The 17,982-nt window shown below is 34.2% G+C and overlaps 2 protein-coding genes across 2 annotated transcripts in view; one reads left to right on the forward strand and one right to left on the reverse strand.

The window, feature by feature from the left end:
* Positions 1-1,983: 1,983 nt before the first annotated feature.
* metap2b (methionyl aminopeptidase 2b) lies at positions 1,984-15,935 on the reverse strand. The gene is made up of 11 exons (XM_056451857.1): positions 15,745-15,935; positions 13,873-13,974; positions 13,734-13,793; positions 12,225-12,327; positions 11,266-11,427; positions 10,770-10,951; positions 9,702-9,796; positions 8,207-8,303; positions 8,020-8,123; positions 5,215-5,330; positions 1,984-3,791 (listed from the first exon to the last, which is right to left on the reverse strand). Exons 1-11 carry the CDS (start codon positions 15,902-15,904, stop codon positions 3,539-3,541), a joined length of 1,434 nt encoding a protein of 477 aa, XP_056307832.1. The 5' UTR covers positions 15,905-15,935; the 3' UTR covers positions 1,984-3,538.
* Positions 15,936-17,711: 1,776 nt separating this feature from the next.
* Positions 17,712-17,982, forward strand: part of cib1 (calcium and integrin binding 1 (calmyrin)) — a 6,126-nt gene continuing 5,855 nt past the window's right edge. The window contains exon 1 of the mRNA XM_056452049.1: positions 17,712-17,934. Within this exon, the coding sequence (XP_056308024.1) occupies positions 17,884-17,934 (51 nt within the window). The 5' untranslated portion in view covers positions 17,712-17,883. The remainder of the gene's footprint in view (positions 17,935-17,982) is intronic.

Consider the following 17,982-nt stretch of genomic DNA (forward strand, 5'->3'; position numbering starts at 1 on the left):
GCTAATGCACTTTATTGTTACCTATTGTACTGTACCATTCTTTTGCCATTTAATTGACAGGGTGCAATGCAATCTGTGCTGCATCCAATGCTTTTTAATAGGCTCATCTAACCCCACCCCTAACTCTACCCCTCACAGTGACGTCACTCACTCTATTGAGGGCATTGTGTCTGAGATTGCATCGCTGAGTGATGCAATCTCAGCTTGCATCATAAAGGCTGCATCCAGATTGATTTTAATAGTTCATAAAACATTTATTTATTTATATTTAATCAAGCAATAAACGTAAATAAATACGTATTTTAATAATATTATGCCTAATAAAGTAAATTTTTTGCAGCAAGAGCAACATTTTAGGTCAATAATACGGTGCATCGTGATAAAAGCAAAATCGCAAACCGGAAATTTAATATCGGCAGAATGTAAAACTTAAGTTTGTTTTGTTCAAGAAAGCTGTAGCTATAAATAAATGATCTATTCAAAAGAAAATGTGTTTATTCATAGCTTTTCACCGGGTAAATAATATGCAGTGTGAATGGGTTTAAAACGATGCAAGTTAGAGCTACGTTATAGTGGGAACATCTTTGAGGACTGCTGAGGCTTGATAAGAAATAATGACTTTCCAGAAAAAAACAGCTTAAACCAGACTAGGCTGGAAATGGCTGGTCGACAAGCCTGTTTTAGAGGGGTTTTGGCCATTTCCAGGCTGGTTTCCTGCCATTTCCAGCCTGGTCTTAGCTGGTCAGGCTGGAAACCAGCCTGGAAATGGCCAAAACCCCTCTAAAACAGGCGAGCCAAACTAAAACCAGCTATGTCCAGCTTAAACCAGGCTGATCAAGCTGGTTTTAGCTGGTCATTTTCCAGCCTGACCAGCTAAGATCAGGCTGGAAATGGCTGGAAACCAGCCTGGAAATGGCCAAAACCCCTCTAAAACCAGGCTGGTCAACCAGCTAAACCAGCCAACCAGCCTAGGCTGGTTTAAGCTGTATTTTACAGCAGGGTATTTTTAAATACTAAATATATAACATAAATACTTTAAATACTAGTATATTTTACATACTAAAATTATAATAATTAACGTTACGGTTGGCGACACAGTAGGTAGTGCTGTCGCATCACAGCAAGATCGCTGGTTCGAGCCTTGGCTGGGTCAGTTGGCGTTTCTGTGTGGTTTGCATGTTCTCCCTGTGGGTTTCCCCCACAAGTCCAAAGACATGTGGTTCAGGTGAATTGGGAAGGTTAAATTGTCCATAGTGTACGAGTGTGAGTGAGTGTGTATGGTTGTTTCCCAGAGATGGGTTGCGGCTCGAAGGGCATCCGCTGCGTAAAACATGTGCTGGATCAGTTGGCGGTTCATTCCGCTGTGGCAACCCCGGATTAATAAAGGGACTAAGCCGAAACAAAAATGAATGAATGAATGAACGTTACGGTTTTTTAAAATAACATTAACATCCGTCAATAATTTTCAAGGCTCCAGGTGGCTTAAAATTCAAATGCCTTTTGATTTTAATCTGCCATACATCATTTATTTTAAAGAATACAAAACTTAAACCTGTTATTGTGATATGTACACGTACATTTAAGCAATAAATTATTAATATTACTTACATTTCATGAAATCTTCATCAGCAGCTCCACACCGGGCCTAACGGAAATGTTTTGAAAAGGCAGTCACGTGAACGCGCCTTTAGTTCGCGCTTTGAATAACGTAAATAACTTTTAAACTGTGGGATGCTCTCTTAATTTACTGTTTTAATTAATGATTATAATCAATTTAGTGTTACATGGAAACACAATATGCTTCCTTTAACTTAATATACATGTTGACACAGGATTTTTGAACAGAGCAGCGTCCATCTTGTTTACAGTGTAGACTCGCATGCAAAAGTGGAAGTTCCGCTTGTACAAAACGAACTGACAAACCCTTAATAAAAATGCAGTTATTTCGAAGCGTTGAGACATTAAAAACACATATTGCAGATCAAAGTTTCTTAGAAATTTTATTTGCACTTCAAAATAAAACACCACATGTGCTTTATTCAGAGAAGGGAGAATGATTTCAAACAGGCTGATCTTGAAACCCAAACAAGCCAAAATATAGATGTTTATATCATCACTTCTGTTATGAGCACCAGCTCTTAGAGGAAAGCATGAGTATTTTGCTATGGTTGTCTTCTATATTCAAGTCTGTTCTTGAGCAAAGAAATGAAGCCTAGTTTCCATCGGTCACATCTAAACCTCTTTTTTAATCAAAACATACCAACTAGCAAGGAGAAGGACATCGTTTGATTAAAGATGATTAATCAAAACATGAACATTTCCTAATTTCTCTGAGGGCAAGGTTTAATAAAGCTTTGTGTACAAAAAAAAACAAACATGCGCTTGCGAATGTGTAACACAGCTAATCCAGATTATCTGCAAATGTGACTCCACATTTTCCTGCTCATATTGATCAAGAGAAGTGCACCATACTGTTTACAAAATGGTTCTAGTGCACTTAACGGGTGGGCGATAAGTAGACATCTGTGCCAGTGAGTTACACCATGGTTAAACAAGAGGACATCTTTATTAGAGGACTTAAACCTCCATCCAGCTTTAATACAAATACTAGCATGTTAAAAATGAGAAGGCACAGCTCATGAACTTACTCGGGCCTTTCCTCATCATCATACACTCATGTTGTAGGGAAGCCCATTTCAGCCAGGTGAGAAAAAAAAAGAAAAACGTCAAAATTATGACCGTCTAAATTACGAGATAAAAACGATGACTTGCAAATGTCGCTGAAATTACACTGCTATGCCAGTAGGTGGCAACAAACAACTGTCTAAGTGTGACTTCAGTCTTTAAAAATAACTAATCTAATGAAATGAATTCTTTAACTGAAAATTTGATTAAAATATGAATTCAAAATAAATATGAATTTACAATTATATACACATATGCATACATATAGATGTATATATGAGGTTTAGAGTGTCTCAAATTTTCTTCTAAAATGAGTAGGTTCCGCAATTTCACTTTTATGGCATTTCTTTTAATAGGAAATATCAGAACAAAAAACATCGGAGGCCGAAAAAAAAAGTTCATTTTAGAATAAAATTTCAGACGTCATGAAGGTTTTTGCATCCTAACTCTTCATAAATATGCATATGAACAAAATATGTAATTGTAAATATATATGTTTTATATTAAAACATTTTAATTCATGTTTTTAATCTTATTCTCAATTAATACAATAATTCAAAGACTTCATGTTTAATTAGAATGATAATTTTAAAGAATTTATAATGTAACACATTTAGATGGTTGTTTGTCGCCACCTACTGGCGTAACAATGTTATTTCTGTAACTTTTATTTAAAAAAAAAAAAAAAAAAAAAAAAAAAAAAGTCATAATTTAGATTTTTTTATCTCGTAATAATTTAGATTTAGTAAGTCATAACTTCGACTTTTAAAGGCATGATTTTTTCCTCACCTAGCAGAAACTGACTTCCACACAAAGCGAAGGAGAGATTTATAAAAACTGGTGGCGCGGAGGCCTAGTAATCGTCTCCTCGGCTGACCACCTCTTTGCATGTGGGTCTCAGCAAAATGGTGTGTTCAAACTGGGCCGTGTAGCAGCCTTTGGTGTCGCACAGAGGCGGGTAGGGGTCGATGATGCCCAGGTCGCACAGATTCTTCAGCGCCATTAAATACTTGGTCTCACCGAGGCGATCCAGCCAGCGGCGGCAGAAAGCCAGAGTGCCGAAGTTCTCGTTGACCACATTCAGCAAGTGTTTAGCTCTGGGAAGTCTGAGAAAGATACAAAAAAAAAAAGAAAGAAGAAGAGATAATTCACTTAGTGTTTATAATAGATTTATGTATTTTTGGTGGCCCACCATAATTTCAAATCTAACCACCACAAATAGATTTTCCAAAAGGCACTGAATTTGCAGAATAAACAAGCACTGAAAAAAAAAAACAGAACATCTTCAGAAAATGTATCTATAATGCTTGATAAAAGTACTAAGGCTGGGAGTCCATTCCAAAATTAATAGTTTCTGATGAGTTAAGAATCAAGAGAGAAAGAATGCGAGTTCTATAATAGATTTCCAATATAGAACTGATTCCGAACTTTGGAATGGATTCTATAATGGAATCTATTATATAACTGTCATTCCTTGGCTGGGATAATTTAGGCTGCATTTACACTGCATAGTTCAAGGTGCCCATTTCTGATTTCTACCTCTCATGTGGCACAAATGGGATATGGCCATGTACGCGTAAGCAGAAAAAAAATGGATGCTAATTTATTCAGATCAGATACAGGCATCATTGATATGTGGAAATTTATCATATATTCATTTTTGTTTATATATTTATTCATATATTTTTTTATTTATTTTATATATATATATATATATATATATATATATATATATATATATATATATAAATAAATACATCAGGTAAATCTTCAAAGGAAACAGTGTACTTTACAACCTCCTTCACATCACTGTGGCAACGTTTTTTCACAATAAAATAAAAACATGATTTAAGGAACTGCTATTTTCATTTTGATATTAGCAACTTAACAGGCAGCAGAAATGTTGAGGCATCGTGTATCTACATATTTATTTGACCGTCATCTTCATGCATACTTAAAACAATATGGAGCCTTAACATTACTGCCTCTTTTCATTGAAAATACGAAACATACCCTGTCTCTTTCACTGAATATCAGTTTTAATAATCAATAATGTCCATTATAAAAGAATAATGTACAAGAAGTTTATAAGTTATAGAAAATAAAGGCAAGCAATCAGTCAATATACAGAATGTACGTGGTTACATTATTAACTTATCTTTGAGCTCAGCCAAAACATGTTACCTGAGAACAAGTAATATATTCAAAAGACCAAAGTCGGGGAATATGTCGTTAGATATAGACAACAAGATGAATTAAATATCACGTTTAACAAATATAGTGAGATTAGATCCAGCGGTAGATCCTTGATGAACAGTCTGACGAGCACAGCTCTAATCTGGGTATATATGTTGCAGCGCATGCCAGAGTATGTGTGTGGTCACGTGATGTGCGTTTTCAGTGGTGTGGTGTAGACGGAGAGTTGTTCAGAAATGCTGGGTGAAACGCGGATCGGGCCTTAGTGACCATTTGTAAGTTGGAAAACAGCAGGGTCAATTTAAAAAGTGTCAAAAGTAGCACCTCTCTCACCTTATTGGCACATGACCAACTTCAAAGTTTTTCATGTAATGCGAGCACTCCATATCATCATGAACCATGCCTTTCCCAGTGCTGCCGAAGGTCTCGATGGCATAAACCTCTCCTTCCTGTAAAAGAGGAAATTTGGCATGACCAACAATGTCAGCCTGAGATTAACATCACTACATGATTGCTTTTACAGTGTCCCGAGAGACTTCAAAAATGTTGACCTGGCATAAAGCGAAAAGTTGAGGTCAGTCATTTAAGTGAAGTTTATTTATAAACTAATTTCGAGAGGATCACTTGCTTATGATTGCTTGCAGCCGGCCTGCGCATTATTCAATTTATGGTTCACCAATCAGACGATTCCTAAGCCACTATAAATAACTTAAATTCCATATGACAGCCATCTTTGTTTTGAAAAAAAAAACCTTCCACCCCTACTCCTCCTCCTTTCCTAAATGGGTGGCACGGTGGCCCAGTGGTTAGCACTGTTGCCTCGCAGCAAGAATGTCACTGGTTCTAATCTTTACCAAGCCAGCCGATGTTTCTGTGCGGAGTTTACACATTTTCTAGTAAGTAGTTATCTCTTAAGAGCAGTCACTACCTGTTCATTAGCTACTACAGCAGGGGAGTTCTCGATATCTACCTGAGCTCAAACTCCCCTCTCGCCTTGCAAACGGGAGGGAGCCCCGAGCTCGAGGATCTTATGAGCTGAGGGCTCTCTCCCGGGACAGCATGCCAAACAAGCTTTACAATCAATCATCAGCTAAGTGTGAACTCTTGAAAGGGGTTTTAATGTACCTTTTTTACACAATGAACTTCCTTTAGAGCTTTTTGGGGCTCTGCAAAGTTAAAGCACAAAGTCGCATGATTCTCGATATTAGTAAGCATTACTCTTCTCCCTCAATTTCATTTGCAGAACACAAAAAAAGGTATTTTGAAGAATGGGGCTAACCTGGTATCCATTGACTTCCATTGTATTTTTCCCACACTATGGAAGTCAATGGCTTTCAATTTCCAACATTCGTCAAAATATCTTTTAAGAGAATAAAGAAAATAAAGACATTCTAAAGTGTATTAAAATACTAATATTATTGCTGTCTTGTTAATAGTGTGCTTGACTACACCTCTCTGTGCTGGACTGATAGAGAAGTGCCAGCTGAAGCTTGTGTTGTTGATAACTCTGACACACCCAAACTCAACACTGAAACCTTCTCTAGGCTCGCAACGTTTGTTTGGTCCGTTTTGCAACGAGGCTTAAATCCAGGGTGTGAATTATATATTGACGATGAGGGAAGTCAACGTTTTTGGTAATGTTAGTTTGTGTAACACATGCTTCAATCAGGTTTCATACACATTTTTTACTACTGAAATCCCAAGACTTTCCCAAGACTGAAGTAAATTTTCATGACCTAATGTTTCATGTAATGTTTACGTGGTAAATAATAAGAAAAACAAAGTCAGGTTTAAACTGTCTACAGCATATCATAAAACACGCAACAACCTATTTAGTTGAAATGTATTTTTATATCAATGTAAAATGTATATAGATGATGCTTGCACAGCACTAATAAATGTGAGAGCATGCTTTTGGCCGAGGAAAGAAAACAAGACAACTAACCTATATTAAAGTATTCAGATAAACTCATTTAACTGTTAGTAATGTAATTTAACTAATAAACTAATTTCCAAGACTTCTCCAAAAGTTCTGTTTTTCCAAGTTTTCCAGGCCAGAAAAATGCTATGTCAAAATTCCACGCCTTTTCTAAGTTTTCCACGACCGTATGAACCCTGCACAACGAATCAAGTGTATTTATTTATTTATTTAACTGACATAAAATTTTCAATATAAAAACTAAAAATTTCAGCGTTTTGAGATGATCAGACTGACCTACAGTATCCTTTGATTAGCCGTTTCAGCGATTACTGTAGGTCAAACTATCTAATGTGACTATTTTTAGATTATATGTGGAAACAACCACCTACTTTAATAGAAATCAGTCTTGTGAACACATATAGGGTCTATGTGTGCTCTAGATCTTCCAGCATCAGACTGTTGAATTAATTTTTCTGATTAGAGCGATTATGTATTCACAATGGTATGAACCATTATAGGGGTGGTCAAATGTATGTTTATTCACTATTATTTTAATTATTGACATTATTATTCAAAATATTTAGAATCATTATTATCATCTCAAAAACACTGCAAGAATTAGAGGTTTTGTTTCCAGTGAAGACTTAGAGAAACTTGTTCATGCTTTTATTAGCAGCAGGGTGGATTACTGTGATGGTCTCCCCAAATCAAGACTGAAAACACATCTGTTTAGCTGTCCCTTTACTGAAATGTACTGCAATGTGCTACGTCCCACAGCTCGTAATATTGTGTCTTTCTTTTCATTCTTTTATCTGTTTTAACACATTTTAATCTGAATTAATAATTTTTATTATGTTTTTTTATTTTCTTATACCTGTTTTTTTATTCTTGTTTATGTAAAGCGCTTTGAATCGCCCCTGTGTATGAAATGTGCTATATAAATAAACCTGCCTTGCCTAACAATACAGATCAAAGCAAACTACTTCTCACCATTAAAGTGCTGAGCCCCTCGTACATCTTTTTTTGACGTCCTTCAGGGGGGAAATCAAGCGTTGAGTAGGGGGGTTATTAAAACTACATTCTCCATTTTCATGACTGAACATATACTGAGAAACCCACCAAATGTCAAATCTATATTTAAATCTGCACAACGAAAAACGAGACCTATTAAAGAAATGAAGAGAAAAACCCCTAAAGTTTAAATAAATATGACGCACCTCCATCCTGGTGGCTTCACCTCCTTTCACGATGGGCACCGTCTTTCCCGCATGTATTCTGTACTGTCCAATAGAGTGGCCATTGAGATTCCTGATCGGCTTTACTGGAAAGATAAGTAATGTCATATTGTAAAATCATACCTTGTTATTTTTTGGGTCTTTTGATGTTATAAGAATTATGATTTACCCTGATATGTTTTTCCATCGAGATCCACTTCGTAAGACTCCATAACCTCTTGAATTGACTCTCCAATGTCACACAGGCGAACATCAATACCTGCACACTGGAAAAAAACAACAACAAGATTTAGAATAATCACAGTAATGACTGTAATAACTAAAAAACATGAAGCTAAAGATGTATGAGGTGGGATGTGTCCTTTTTGACACATTTAATAAATCCATTACTGTTTAAAATTATTAAATTTTATAGTTTTAAAGAAATAATTTAGCAATGATCAAGATTTGTTCATTACTAAATATTTATATTTTCTCTTTTGCATTCATCATAGTCATATTAGGATTTCAGCAAAATATGAAGCCAACATGAATGTGTCCAACATGAATAATAGCTTAAGTAGAAATAAAAATGTAATTAATAAAATGTAATAAATTTATACAAATGTAGATCCCAAAACGTATAACTTTAAACAAAATATAATAAAAAGCATTAATAATTAAGAAAATGTGTTTAAACCCCTTATAAAAAGAGCATAAGACACTTTAATAATAAACAATATATAATATTAAGTATTATTACCAGAAATTTTATGGCTATTTCATTGCAAGATTAATACAGATAAACATACTGCATAATAACAACAACAACTTCATAATTCAATAGGAGATGATTAAAAAATAAATAAAACTACATATGATTTTTTAGTTCGATTTATGATAACTTAAAATTCTTCCCAGGAATAAATTATTTAACCTGTTAGCCAGCACTCACTTACTGTCATTTACACCTACCTAACTTTAAATAGTAAGTTCTTGACCCCATTGAGCTACAAACAAAAATTAGGTATCATTGTTATTTATTTATTTAGGTTTTAATGCCATATCAGCAGCATTGGCTATATTCATGGCAAAAACATATACTAAATATACAATATTAAATCAATATATATAATCAAGTTTCTTAATAAATATACATTGTATAAAAAAACATACAAGTAGCAACAACACAGAAAACAGTCATATACAATCTTTTAGTTTGATTAAAGATAAATATTCTAAAACGGCTCCAGAAGACACCTTTTCAAACATTTCACTTAAAATATTTCCAGAATAAAAACAATTCTCTAATGTTTAAAAATACACATTCTATTAAAATATGCTTTATCGATAAAATAATATTACACAAGTCACAAATCGGTTTTTCTTCCCCTTTTAATAAATATGAGTGTGAGAGTCTTCAGTGTCCAATTCTACATCTCGTATGTACTACCTGGTCATGTCTATTTTCAAAATGATAATTTTGGGTATCATTGGAAAGACACTTTCACACCCATCAACATGTTAAATCTCATAAATGTTTTATGGTGAGGGAAGGATTTTAATATTATTAATGAGAAATAACTAAATGTGTTTAAAATAACTAATTGAACGGGCCTTAAATTAAGTTAAATGTTTCCTGAAAAAAATTCAATCTCATACAACTCTTGAGGTTACATTGGTACCTTAATTCCAGTATTCGTGGCATCTTTTACAGCTTCCAGCAGCTTGTCATACTTTGGGTTGAAGGTGACAGTAAAGGCACAGTCAATGATTCGACCTGCAGTGATATAACAACACACATGATTAAAGATCAGCTAATTAAAAACGTTTTCACTCCTTTATAATGTCCTGGAGTATGTATACTGAATATATAAATATATAATATATAAAAAAAAAAAAAAAATATATATATATATATATATATATATATAGCCCTCAGACTATGCAGTCACTGATTCGATCCAAGACCAACGACGAGATGAACCCAAGGTTTCCATATCCTGGACTGGGCCGTATCCTGAACAGCTACTGTGGTGGTCATGGAGGAGTGGAGAACATGAGACTGATTCCTGTGACGCTCCAGAGACAGACAAGCCTTCACTGAGGCCAGCTTCCAGCCTCCGCCAGAGACTGCAGCTCTGCACAAGACGTTTGGCCAGCGGAGAAATTAAAATGGTCGTGCCCAACTGAGCCTGGTTTCTCTCAAGGTTTTTTTTCTTCACTTTCGCCAATTGGTGAAGTTTTTTTTCCCTCTCCGCTGTCGCCACTGGCTTGCATGGTTCAGGATCTGTAGAGCTGCGCATCGATGGATTTGCTCTTCAGTGTTTGGACTCTCAGTAGTGATTATTAAACCACACTGAACTGAGCTCAACTGAACTGAACTTAAACACTACAAACTGAACTACACTGTTCCTATTTACTGTGACCTTTTATGTGAAGCTGCTTTGACACAATCTACATTGTATAAGCGCTATACAAATAAAGGTGAATTGAATTGAATATATGAAGACAGTTGTCCTTCGTTCACTATAAAAGAAAATTTACCAATTTATTTTTAATACAATGTTTGTGTTGGAAAAATGTTAGTTGCCCTCTATTGGACTTTGGTTGGGAAACCTGATAACATGTTTGGCTCTTGAAAAGCTCACATATGCAGAGTAATAAATAAATAGGAAAAAATAAAAATAAATAAAAAATAAAAAATTCACTCGTAAGGAACAGAGGTGGTTCAGAAAGGATTAGAGATGCACCATTAATGTGAGTGCCGAAGTCGATCTTGCAGACGTCGTCGTACTGGAGGACGGTGGGATCTCCAGCGTTGGGAGTGTAGTGAGCGGCGCAGTGGTTCAGAGAGCAGCCGGTGGGAAAAGCCAAACCAGCGTTCAGACCGTTTTCCTTGATCAACTTCCTGGAACAGTCCTCCAGTTTCTCACTGTCAAGGAGAAATAAAAAAAAACAACCAATTTTGTAATATTTATTTTGATTAGATGTTTGGCATTTGAATACATTCAATAATAAAACAAAAAACTAATTTGAGCTATTTTAATCATTTCAATGTTTATTTAGTTACAATACTACTTCACACTTAAATTATATGCATATTCTGTTATGTGTATTATGATTAGATTAATATATTAATATTATTAGATTATAATTAGTTTTTACTCATGAAATACGGTATAAACATGGACCAAAAACCAATGCACAATCAAACCACGTGTAGAGCTTGTGAATGGTTTTGCTCACCAAATCTCGATCATGGTCATTCCTGGTTTGATCCAGCTCTGCACATACTTCCTGACCTGCCGGTGAGCCTCGGCGGCCTGTCGGAAATCATTCCACATGTCCTCATTCGCCTGATCCAAAAACTTCTTCTCTTCATTGCTCGTCCGCGAAGCCCCAGTGCGTCTGGAGAAACAAACATCCAGAGTCATGTTCGTCTTAAAGGGACAGTTCACCCAAAAACTACAATTCGGTCAGCATTTACGCATCCCAGACTGTTTGAGTTACTTCATTCTGTTGAACACAAAAGAAGATCATGTGAAAAATGTAGGATATTTGCAACCATTGACTTTCTAATAATAGAAAAAAATACTATTGTAAGTCAATGGTTACTAGTTTCCAGCATTATTCTAAATATCTTCTGTTGTGTTCAACAAAAATAAACTCAAACAGGTTTGTGACCAGTCAAGGATCTTTTGTCTGTTGAACACAAAAAGATGATATTTTGAAATATGTAACCATTGCCTTTCAATAGTAGAAAAACAAATACTATGGAAGTCAATGGTTACCGGTTTCCAGCATTATTCTAAATATCTTCTTTTGTGTTCAACAGAAAAAAATTTATTCAAACACGTTTGTGACCGGTCAATTGTCATCATTTATTCATCCTTGACTGGTCACGAACGTGTTCGAGTTTCTTTGTTCCATAAAACGAAAAAGAAGATACTCTGGAAAATGCAAAAAATCTGCAACCATTGACTTTCTATTGTAGGAAAAAAAATACAATGAAAGTCAATGGTTACAGGTTTCCATGTTTATTCTAAATATCTTCTTTTGCATTCATGGGGAACAAAAACAAACTCAAACAGGTTTGTGATGAGTCAATGATGAGTAAATGAGGACAGAATTTTCATTTTTGGGTGACCCGTTCCTCAAAGTGTTTTATGTGTGTGTGTAAGTAAATAAGTGGTTTAAGTCTTTACCCATCTTGCACAGGAGGATATTCACATTCCTGACCCTTGGCATAAACTCCACTAGTGTAGAGCTCACAGATGGGAATAGATGGGGGATCTGTCTGCACTTTGGCTAAAAGAAGAATGACAGAACATCAACAACAATAATACTTTAATAAGACTCTAAAATAGGATTCCATTAGTTAACTGTTAACATTATACTGTTTTTCTGCTAGAGTTTGTGCAAACACAAATATTTAAAATGATCAGCATTAGAAAAGTAATGCTATGAAAATTTCATATCATCATTATAGAGAGCAAAATATCAATATGATCAGTTTTGCTCAAATTTGCCCAAAACTTCAACAATAAATGTCTCACACTTAAGGCATTCCACCAAGATTTGTATCTGAAAATGAGCAAACTAAAATGTGCAGTTTTATGCAATTCTGTGACCACCCTATATTTTGGATTTGTTTACTTATGTTTGTATTGTTTCATGTAGACTGTTTTGTGTGTGTTAGTGTGTGTGTTTTATAGGTGAATCAAAGTACTGTTTGTTAAACCCGCCATTGGAAAACTACTTCCAACGTGAATGTGGATCACTGTTTTCATAATATTGCACAAAGCTGCTTTATAAAGTATTAATTTCTCTAGGATTATTTATATAATGATCTTCCATCATTTGATTGTGTTGAATGAATATATCGATCAGATTCTTCTTTTTTAATTTGCCATGATAATAATCTGCTATTCTTATCTCCAAATTCATAGTAATGATATTTTGTTCTGGTCATGTTAGATTCAACTTCTGGGTGGACAAATTGTTATTCAAACCCCGTTTTTGAGTGAGTTGTGTTAACTATTCGTCTTCATTAGTTACAGAGAGTTTTAATTCCAGTGAACTTATTTGTTTCTCTAATTCGGTTAGAGCAGCTTTCTTTTCTCTCTGTTTATAGGCCCTGTATGAAAGAAAATGTCCAGAAAATGTACACTACTTTATGTTAAAACTGGTAATAGTGATAAAGCTGGGCTGGCAGTCCGCCGCGAGGCGAGCACCTGCATTTCGTTGACTTGTACATGTGTGATGACAATAAATTTAATCTAAAAAAAAAAAAGAAAAAAAAAGCTGCTGCTTTCTTACCAGAGTCATTTTTCTTTTGTTATTAGGAAATAGGAAAAGTGTGCAGTTAAAAGTTACATGTTTTTTTTTTTTTGTCGGCACAATAGCCTAGTGGTTAGCACGTCGACATATGGTGTAGTAGCATGTCAGGGCGTCCCGAGTTCGAATCCCAGCTCGAGGACATTTCCCTACCCTACCCCCCTCTCTCTCTCCAACTTCATTTCCTGTCAAAATACTGTCCGATCTAATAAAGGCAAATGCAAGGCCAAAAATAAATCTTTGAAAAAAAAAAGTTATTGTTTTTGGCATTTTTTTAGTTTTTGATGAACTGCCCCTTTTATAAATAATAACCTTTTAATAAATTATTATTAATAAATAAAATCTTATGGCTATCGAGCATGTGTAAAATCACTCACGGCCTTTCTTTTTCTTCTTCTTTTTCTTCTTCTTTCCAGTTGAATCTCCCTCCTCGCCATCTGCCAAAACAGAAATCTCACAATAAAACAAGCCTATAAATAAAACATCAGGAATCTCAGGAGTGAATTAAACACGAACCCTCTTCAGCCTCGTCCTCTTTCTCTTGCTCTTCTAAAGTTTGTTGATCGAGTTGTTTTGTCACTTTGGCAATATCAGCTTCTCCTTCGCCGTCATGGTTTTCTATTTCAGAGAAGCAGAATAAATTTAAAACCCTAAATAATTTTGACAGATCAGCAATTGCAGTGTTATTAACCATATATTTAAACATCTGTTCGTATTTTACAAAACAACTAAGAGTGGATCAGAATAATATCAATCTGGGTGTGTTTTTTGTATTTTAAATGAGGGAAATAAACATGTGATCAATAACATATGAGAGTTTATAGTATAATATGTAGACGTTGTGAATTAAACTGCACAACCTAAAAGAAATAATACTAATTAAAAGGATAATAGTTGGCTCACTATAAAATATATATTTTTTATTTTACATTTATTGTTATTTATTTTATATTTATTGACATTTGAGGAAAAAATCTTCGTTATGTATGACAGATTGGCACTTGTGTGACTTTGGTGTATCAAATAAAATAGTTTGAAAACGTCAACAGAGAACTGGAGGAAACCAGATTGCACCTAAAAAAAAAAAACAAGACAAATTCTATGAAATCTGGCAACCTTTTAGGGCTGCACGACATATCCTTTTAGCATCAATATCGCGATATGATAATTCGCAATAGTCACGTCATGAGTATATGCAACGTTGAGTCTGTTTTGTAATTGATCATTTCGCAAATGTTTTTGAGGCCTGTGACCGTGTGAGGCTCTTAAAACTATTCAGGCATAAAAAAATTTACCATTTGTATCGTTGACAAATTAAGAACGATTCATTTGATTGAATTGTTTATAAAACGAAGACTACGCAGAATTATTTTACATTCGATTATTAAATTACTGCTCAACCCACTAAACAAGCATCGTAACCACCTGGTCAACCTTTTATCTATAGACTATCATTCTTTTTTAAATTGCTTATTACTATTTATCAGAGTTGTGGCAGTATATTATTTAATGCAAGCGTGGGCTTAAAAACATTTTCAAGGAGTGCACCTTAAACGGTTAACTGAATACAGTTGGACTCTGTCGACCCAAATATGGTTGGACTACATTTATCAATGATTGAAGATTGATTCTTCTATTTTAAGCAAATCCCTACAGAATCAAGGTATTCAACTCATCTAGTAAAATTGTATTCATCACAGAATTAAAAACAATAATTGCAATGTTAGATTTTTCCAATATTGTCCAGGCCTACAACCTTCATAACTTATTTTTAAAACATAAATCGTACAGGAAATGGTTCAATTGAAGGGGATTAGGTTAATTTTGATTAAAACTGAAGCTCAGTATTTATTTATTTTAGTATTTATTTATTTCTATCTGTTTAATATTGCTTTTTATTATTTACATATTGTATTTATGTGTTATTATTGTAATTTCTTTTGTATTGTATCTTGTTAATTGTTGTGTAAATGTTTGTTAGACCAAAATCTGTAATTCAATGTGTTTGAATATTTAAACTAAATAATAAAGTAAAAGTTAGAATTTTTACAGTACAGTATAATAAAACCCTACACAAACATCTCATGTATTTTTGTATTTAACTTCATTTTTCTGATGACACGGTTGACATTAGCATGAAATTGATCATACAGACATTTAAAGCACGTGGAGTCCTCTCATAACAACATTACACGAGTTCACAAGATACTTTAACACAGAAAACTAGTCTTCAAACCAATCCTAAAACCAGTAAACTTAACATTACAGCCAGTTAAAACACTTCTAGTCAGCATTAAGTGAATGTCGCGTGAATTGAAGATCAGATTTGGTGAGCTCTGCTGCGTTTATCAGACAGGGCCACGCCGCTCTTTTCTACGTCTTTATTACCTACGGCTGCCGCTTTTCCCTTCTTCTTCTTCTTTTTCTTCTTCTTGCCGGTCTCGTCAACGGGATCCGTGTCTTCTTTGGGAAGATGAGAGTCTCCATTTGGTAAAATCTGCGTTTGTGCCGCTGCGGACTGCAGCTCCTGCGTCTGCACGTCTGCCATTATGTGACCGCGCAAGGGATTGTGGGTGAAGCGAACGTCATGTGCTGCGGGACTCTTGTAAAGCCTTTTTTTGTCTATTTCTATTTTCTTTCCTCTCTTGTTTAATCCTTGTGAAATACTTTTGCTTTATAATAAAACTGTTCATGCTTGTTCTTGTTAAAAGGCATTTAAAAATAAATAAATAAATAAATAAATAAATAGGGTTAGTTGGCATTTCTGTGTGGAGTTTGCATGTTCTCTCCGTGTTGGCATGGGTTTCCTCCGGGAGCTGCGGTCCAAAGACATGTGGTATAGGTGAATTGGGTAAGCTAAAATTGTCCATAGTGTGTGTGTGTGTGTGCGTGTGTGCGTGTGTGTGTGTGTGTGAATGGGTGTGTGTGAATGAGTGTGTATGGATGTTTCCCAGGGTTGGGTTGCAGCTGGAAGGGCATCAGCTGTGTATAACATATGCTGGATTAGTTGGCGGTTCATTCCGCTGTGGAGACCCCAGATTAATAAAAGGACAAAGCTGAAAAGGAAATGAATGAATGAATAAATAAATAAATAAAAGATTCGTGTAAGGCTCTGCTGGTTGCAACAACTAATAATTTTAACTTTGGAAAACATCAAATTTGGTAAATAAAAGGGCTAAAGCTGAGCCAAATTGTGAACGTTTTATAAAAGAGATTAAACATTATGATAATACATTGTATAACATTAAAAACAAAAAAGCTTGTAATGTATTATGTAAATGTAATTTAGTTAATTGAATGTATATTATTAATTATATAAATATTATAATATAATATTATTATTATTTTTCACCTCTGGAAACTTACCATGCTTTTTTATATGAATGTACTGTTTTTTCTTCAAAGTTTGTTTAACCAAATCTTCACTCGTTGGACTTGTTTGCTCAAAAGTAAAAAGGTCCAACCAACAGATATCCAAAAGGCATAAAATATGAAATAATATGGCAAAAAAATTATGTTTATTTTATTTTGTTGTTGTTGTTGTTGTTTTTGGTAATAATTATTTGTCATTTGTTGTTAGCTCACGTTTCTCATCAAATAATTAAATGCATAAATAAGTATAATAAATAAAAAAACGTAACGAGACTTTATAAAAATAATTTTTATTTATTGGACTTTATTTAAAGTTTGATCAAGTATTACTAAAGACTGTAGATGTTTTGGTATTAATTATTTGTAACATTCGTCAGATTATTTATAAATGAAGATCCTTGAAAATACATGATAGTGTATAGTTGGTGTATAAATAGTTTATTTCATAAATTAAAAAGTACATGATAGATGGCAATGGATGATTTGTGATGTGATGCCACCTTCCGTAATGATCGACAAACTGCAGATCCAATTTGAGAAATGTGATATTATATGAATAATTTAACACAAGTATTTCGTCAGGAAAACGCATAGCATAAACACACGCACACTTGACATAGGCATAAGTAATATTTTTCATATATATATATATATATATATATATATATATATATATATATATATATATATATATATATATATATATATATATATATATATATATATGAACATGTTATAGGTTATGCTATAACGCTGTATACAATAATAAAAAGATTACTTATGTTAAGGGAAATAATTTAGTTGTATTGTGCCACATGAAATCCAGAAGGAACTTTTTACATAAATAATATTATGTAATATTAATTAATAATATTTGCTATAAATAAACTAATAAAACTGATCTTGGAATGAGGAAGATAATAAGAAACTAATTTTAGACTGGACTTTGCACACCGTAAATATAATTTCCATAGTAACTGCAGTCCAGGAAGCGGAAGCGCGGAGCCTGTCGACTAAAGTTTGTGTAGCGTGTAGGCTAAAAACAGCAAAACTTCAGCCGCTTTTCAGGATCTTTATGAAACATCAGTAAAATTTATTGACTTTATTGTCGTTTAGAGTTAAAGTACTAGTCGTGGTAAACAAAAATAGGCGGTAATGGGTGGAACCGCGAGTAAACTGCCGAAAGAACTGCTGTCAGAGTATCAGGTGGGACGCAAACATGAAACATTTCATATTTCCTTGACGTCTATATAT

This window comes from Danio aesculapii, chromosome 25 (assembly GCF_903798145.1).
Source record: "Danio aesculapii chromosome 25, fDanAes4.1, whole genome shotgun sequence".
In the NCBI taxonomy this organism is placed as follows: Eukaryota; Metazoa; Chordata; class Actinopteri; order Cypriniformes; family Danionidae; genus Danio; species Danio aesculapii.

Bases quoted from the DNA above. Each gene is read 5' to 3' on its own strand.
- metap2b (XM_056451857.1), bottom strand. From the start codon at position 15,904: ATGGCAGACGTGCAGACGCAGGAGCTGCAGTCCGCAGCGGCACAAACG. The intron at 11,428-12,224 runs GTAAAGACTTAA...TTGTTTCTCCAG, and splicing joins TATCCTCCTGTGCAAGATGG to ACGCACTGGGGCTTCGCGGA. The intron at 8,124-8,206 runs GTAAATCATAAT...TTATCTTTCCAG, and splicing joins CGATGGAAAAACATATCAGG to TAAAGCCGATCAGGAATCTC.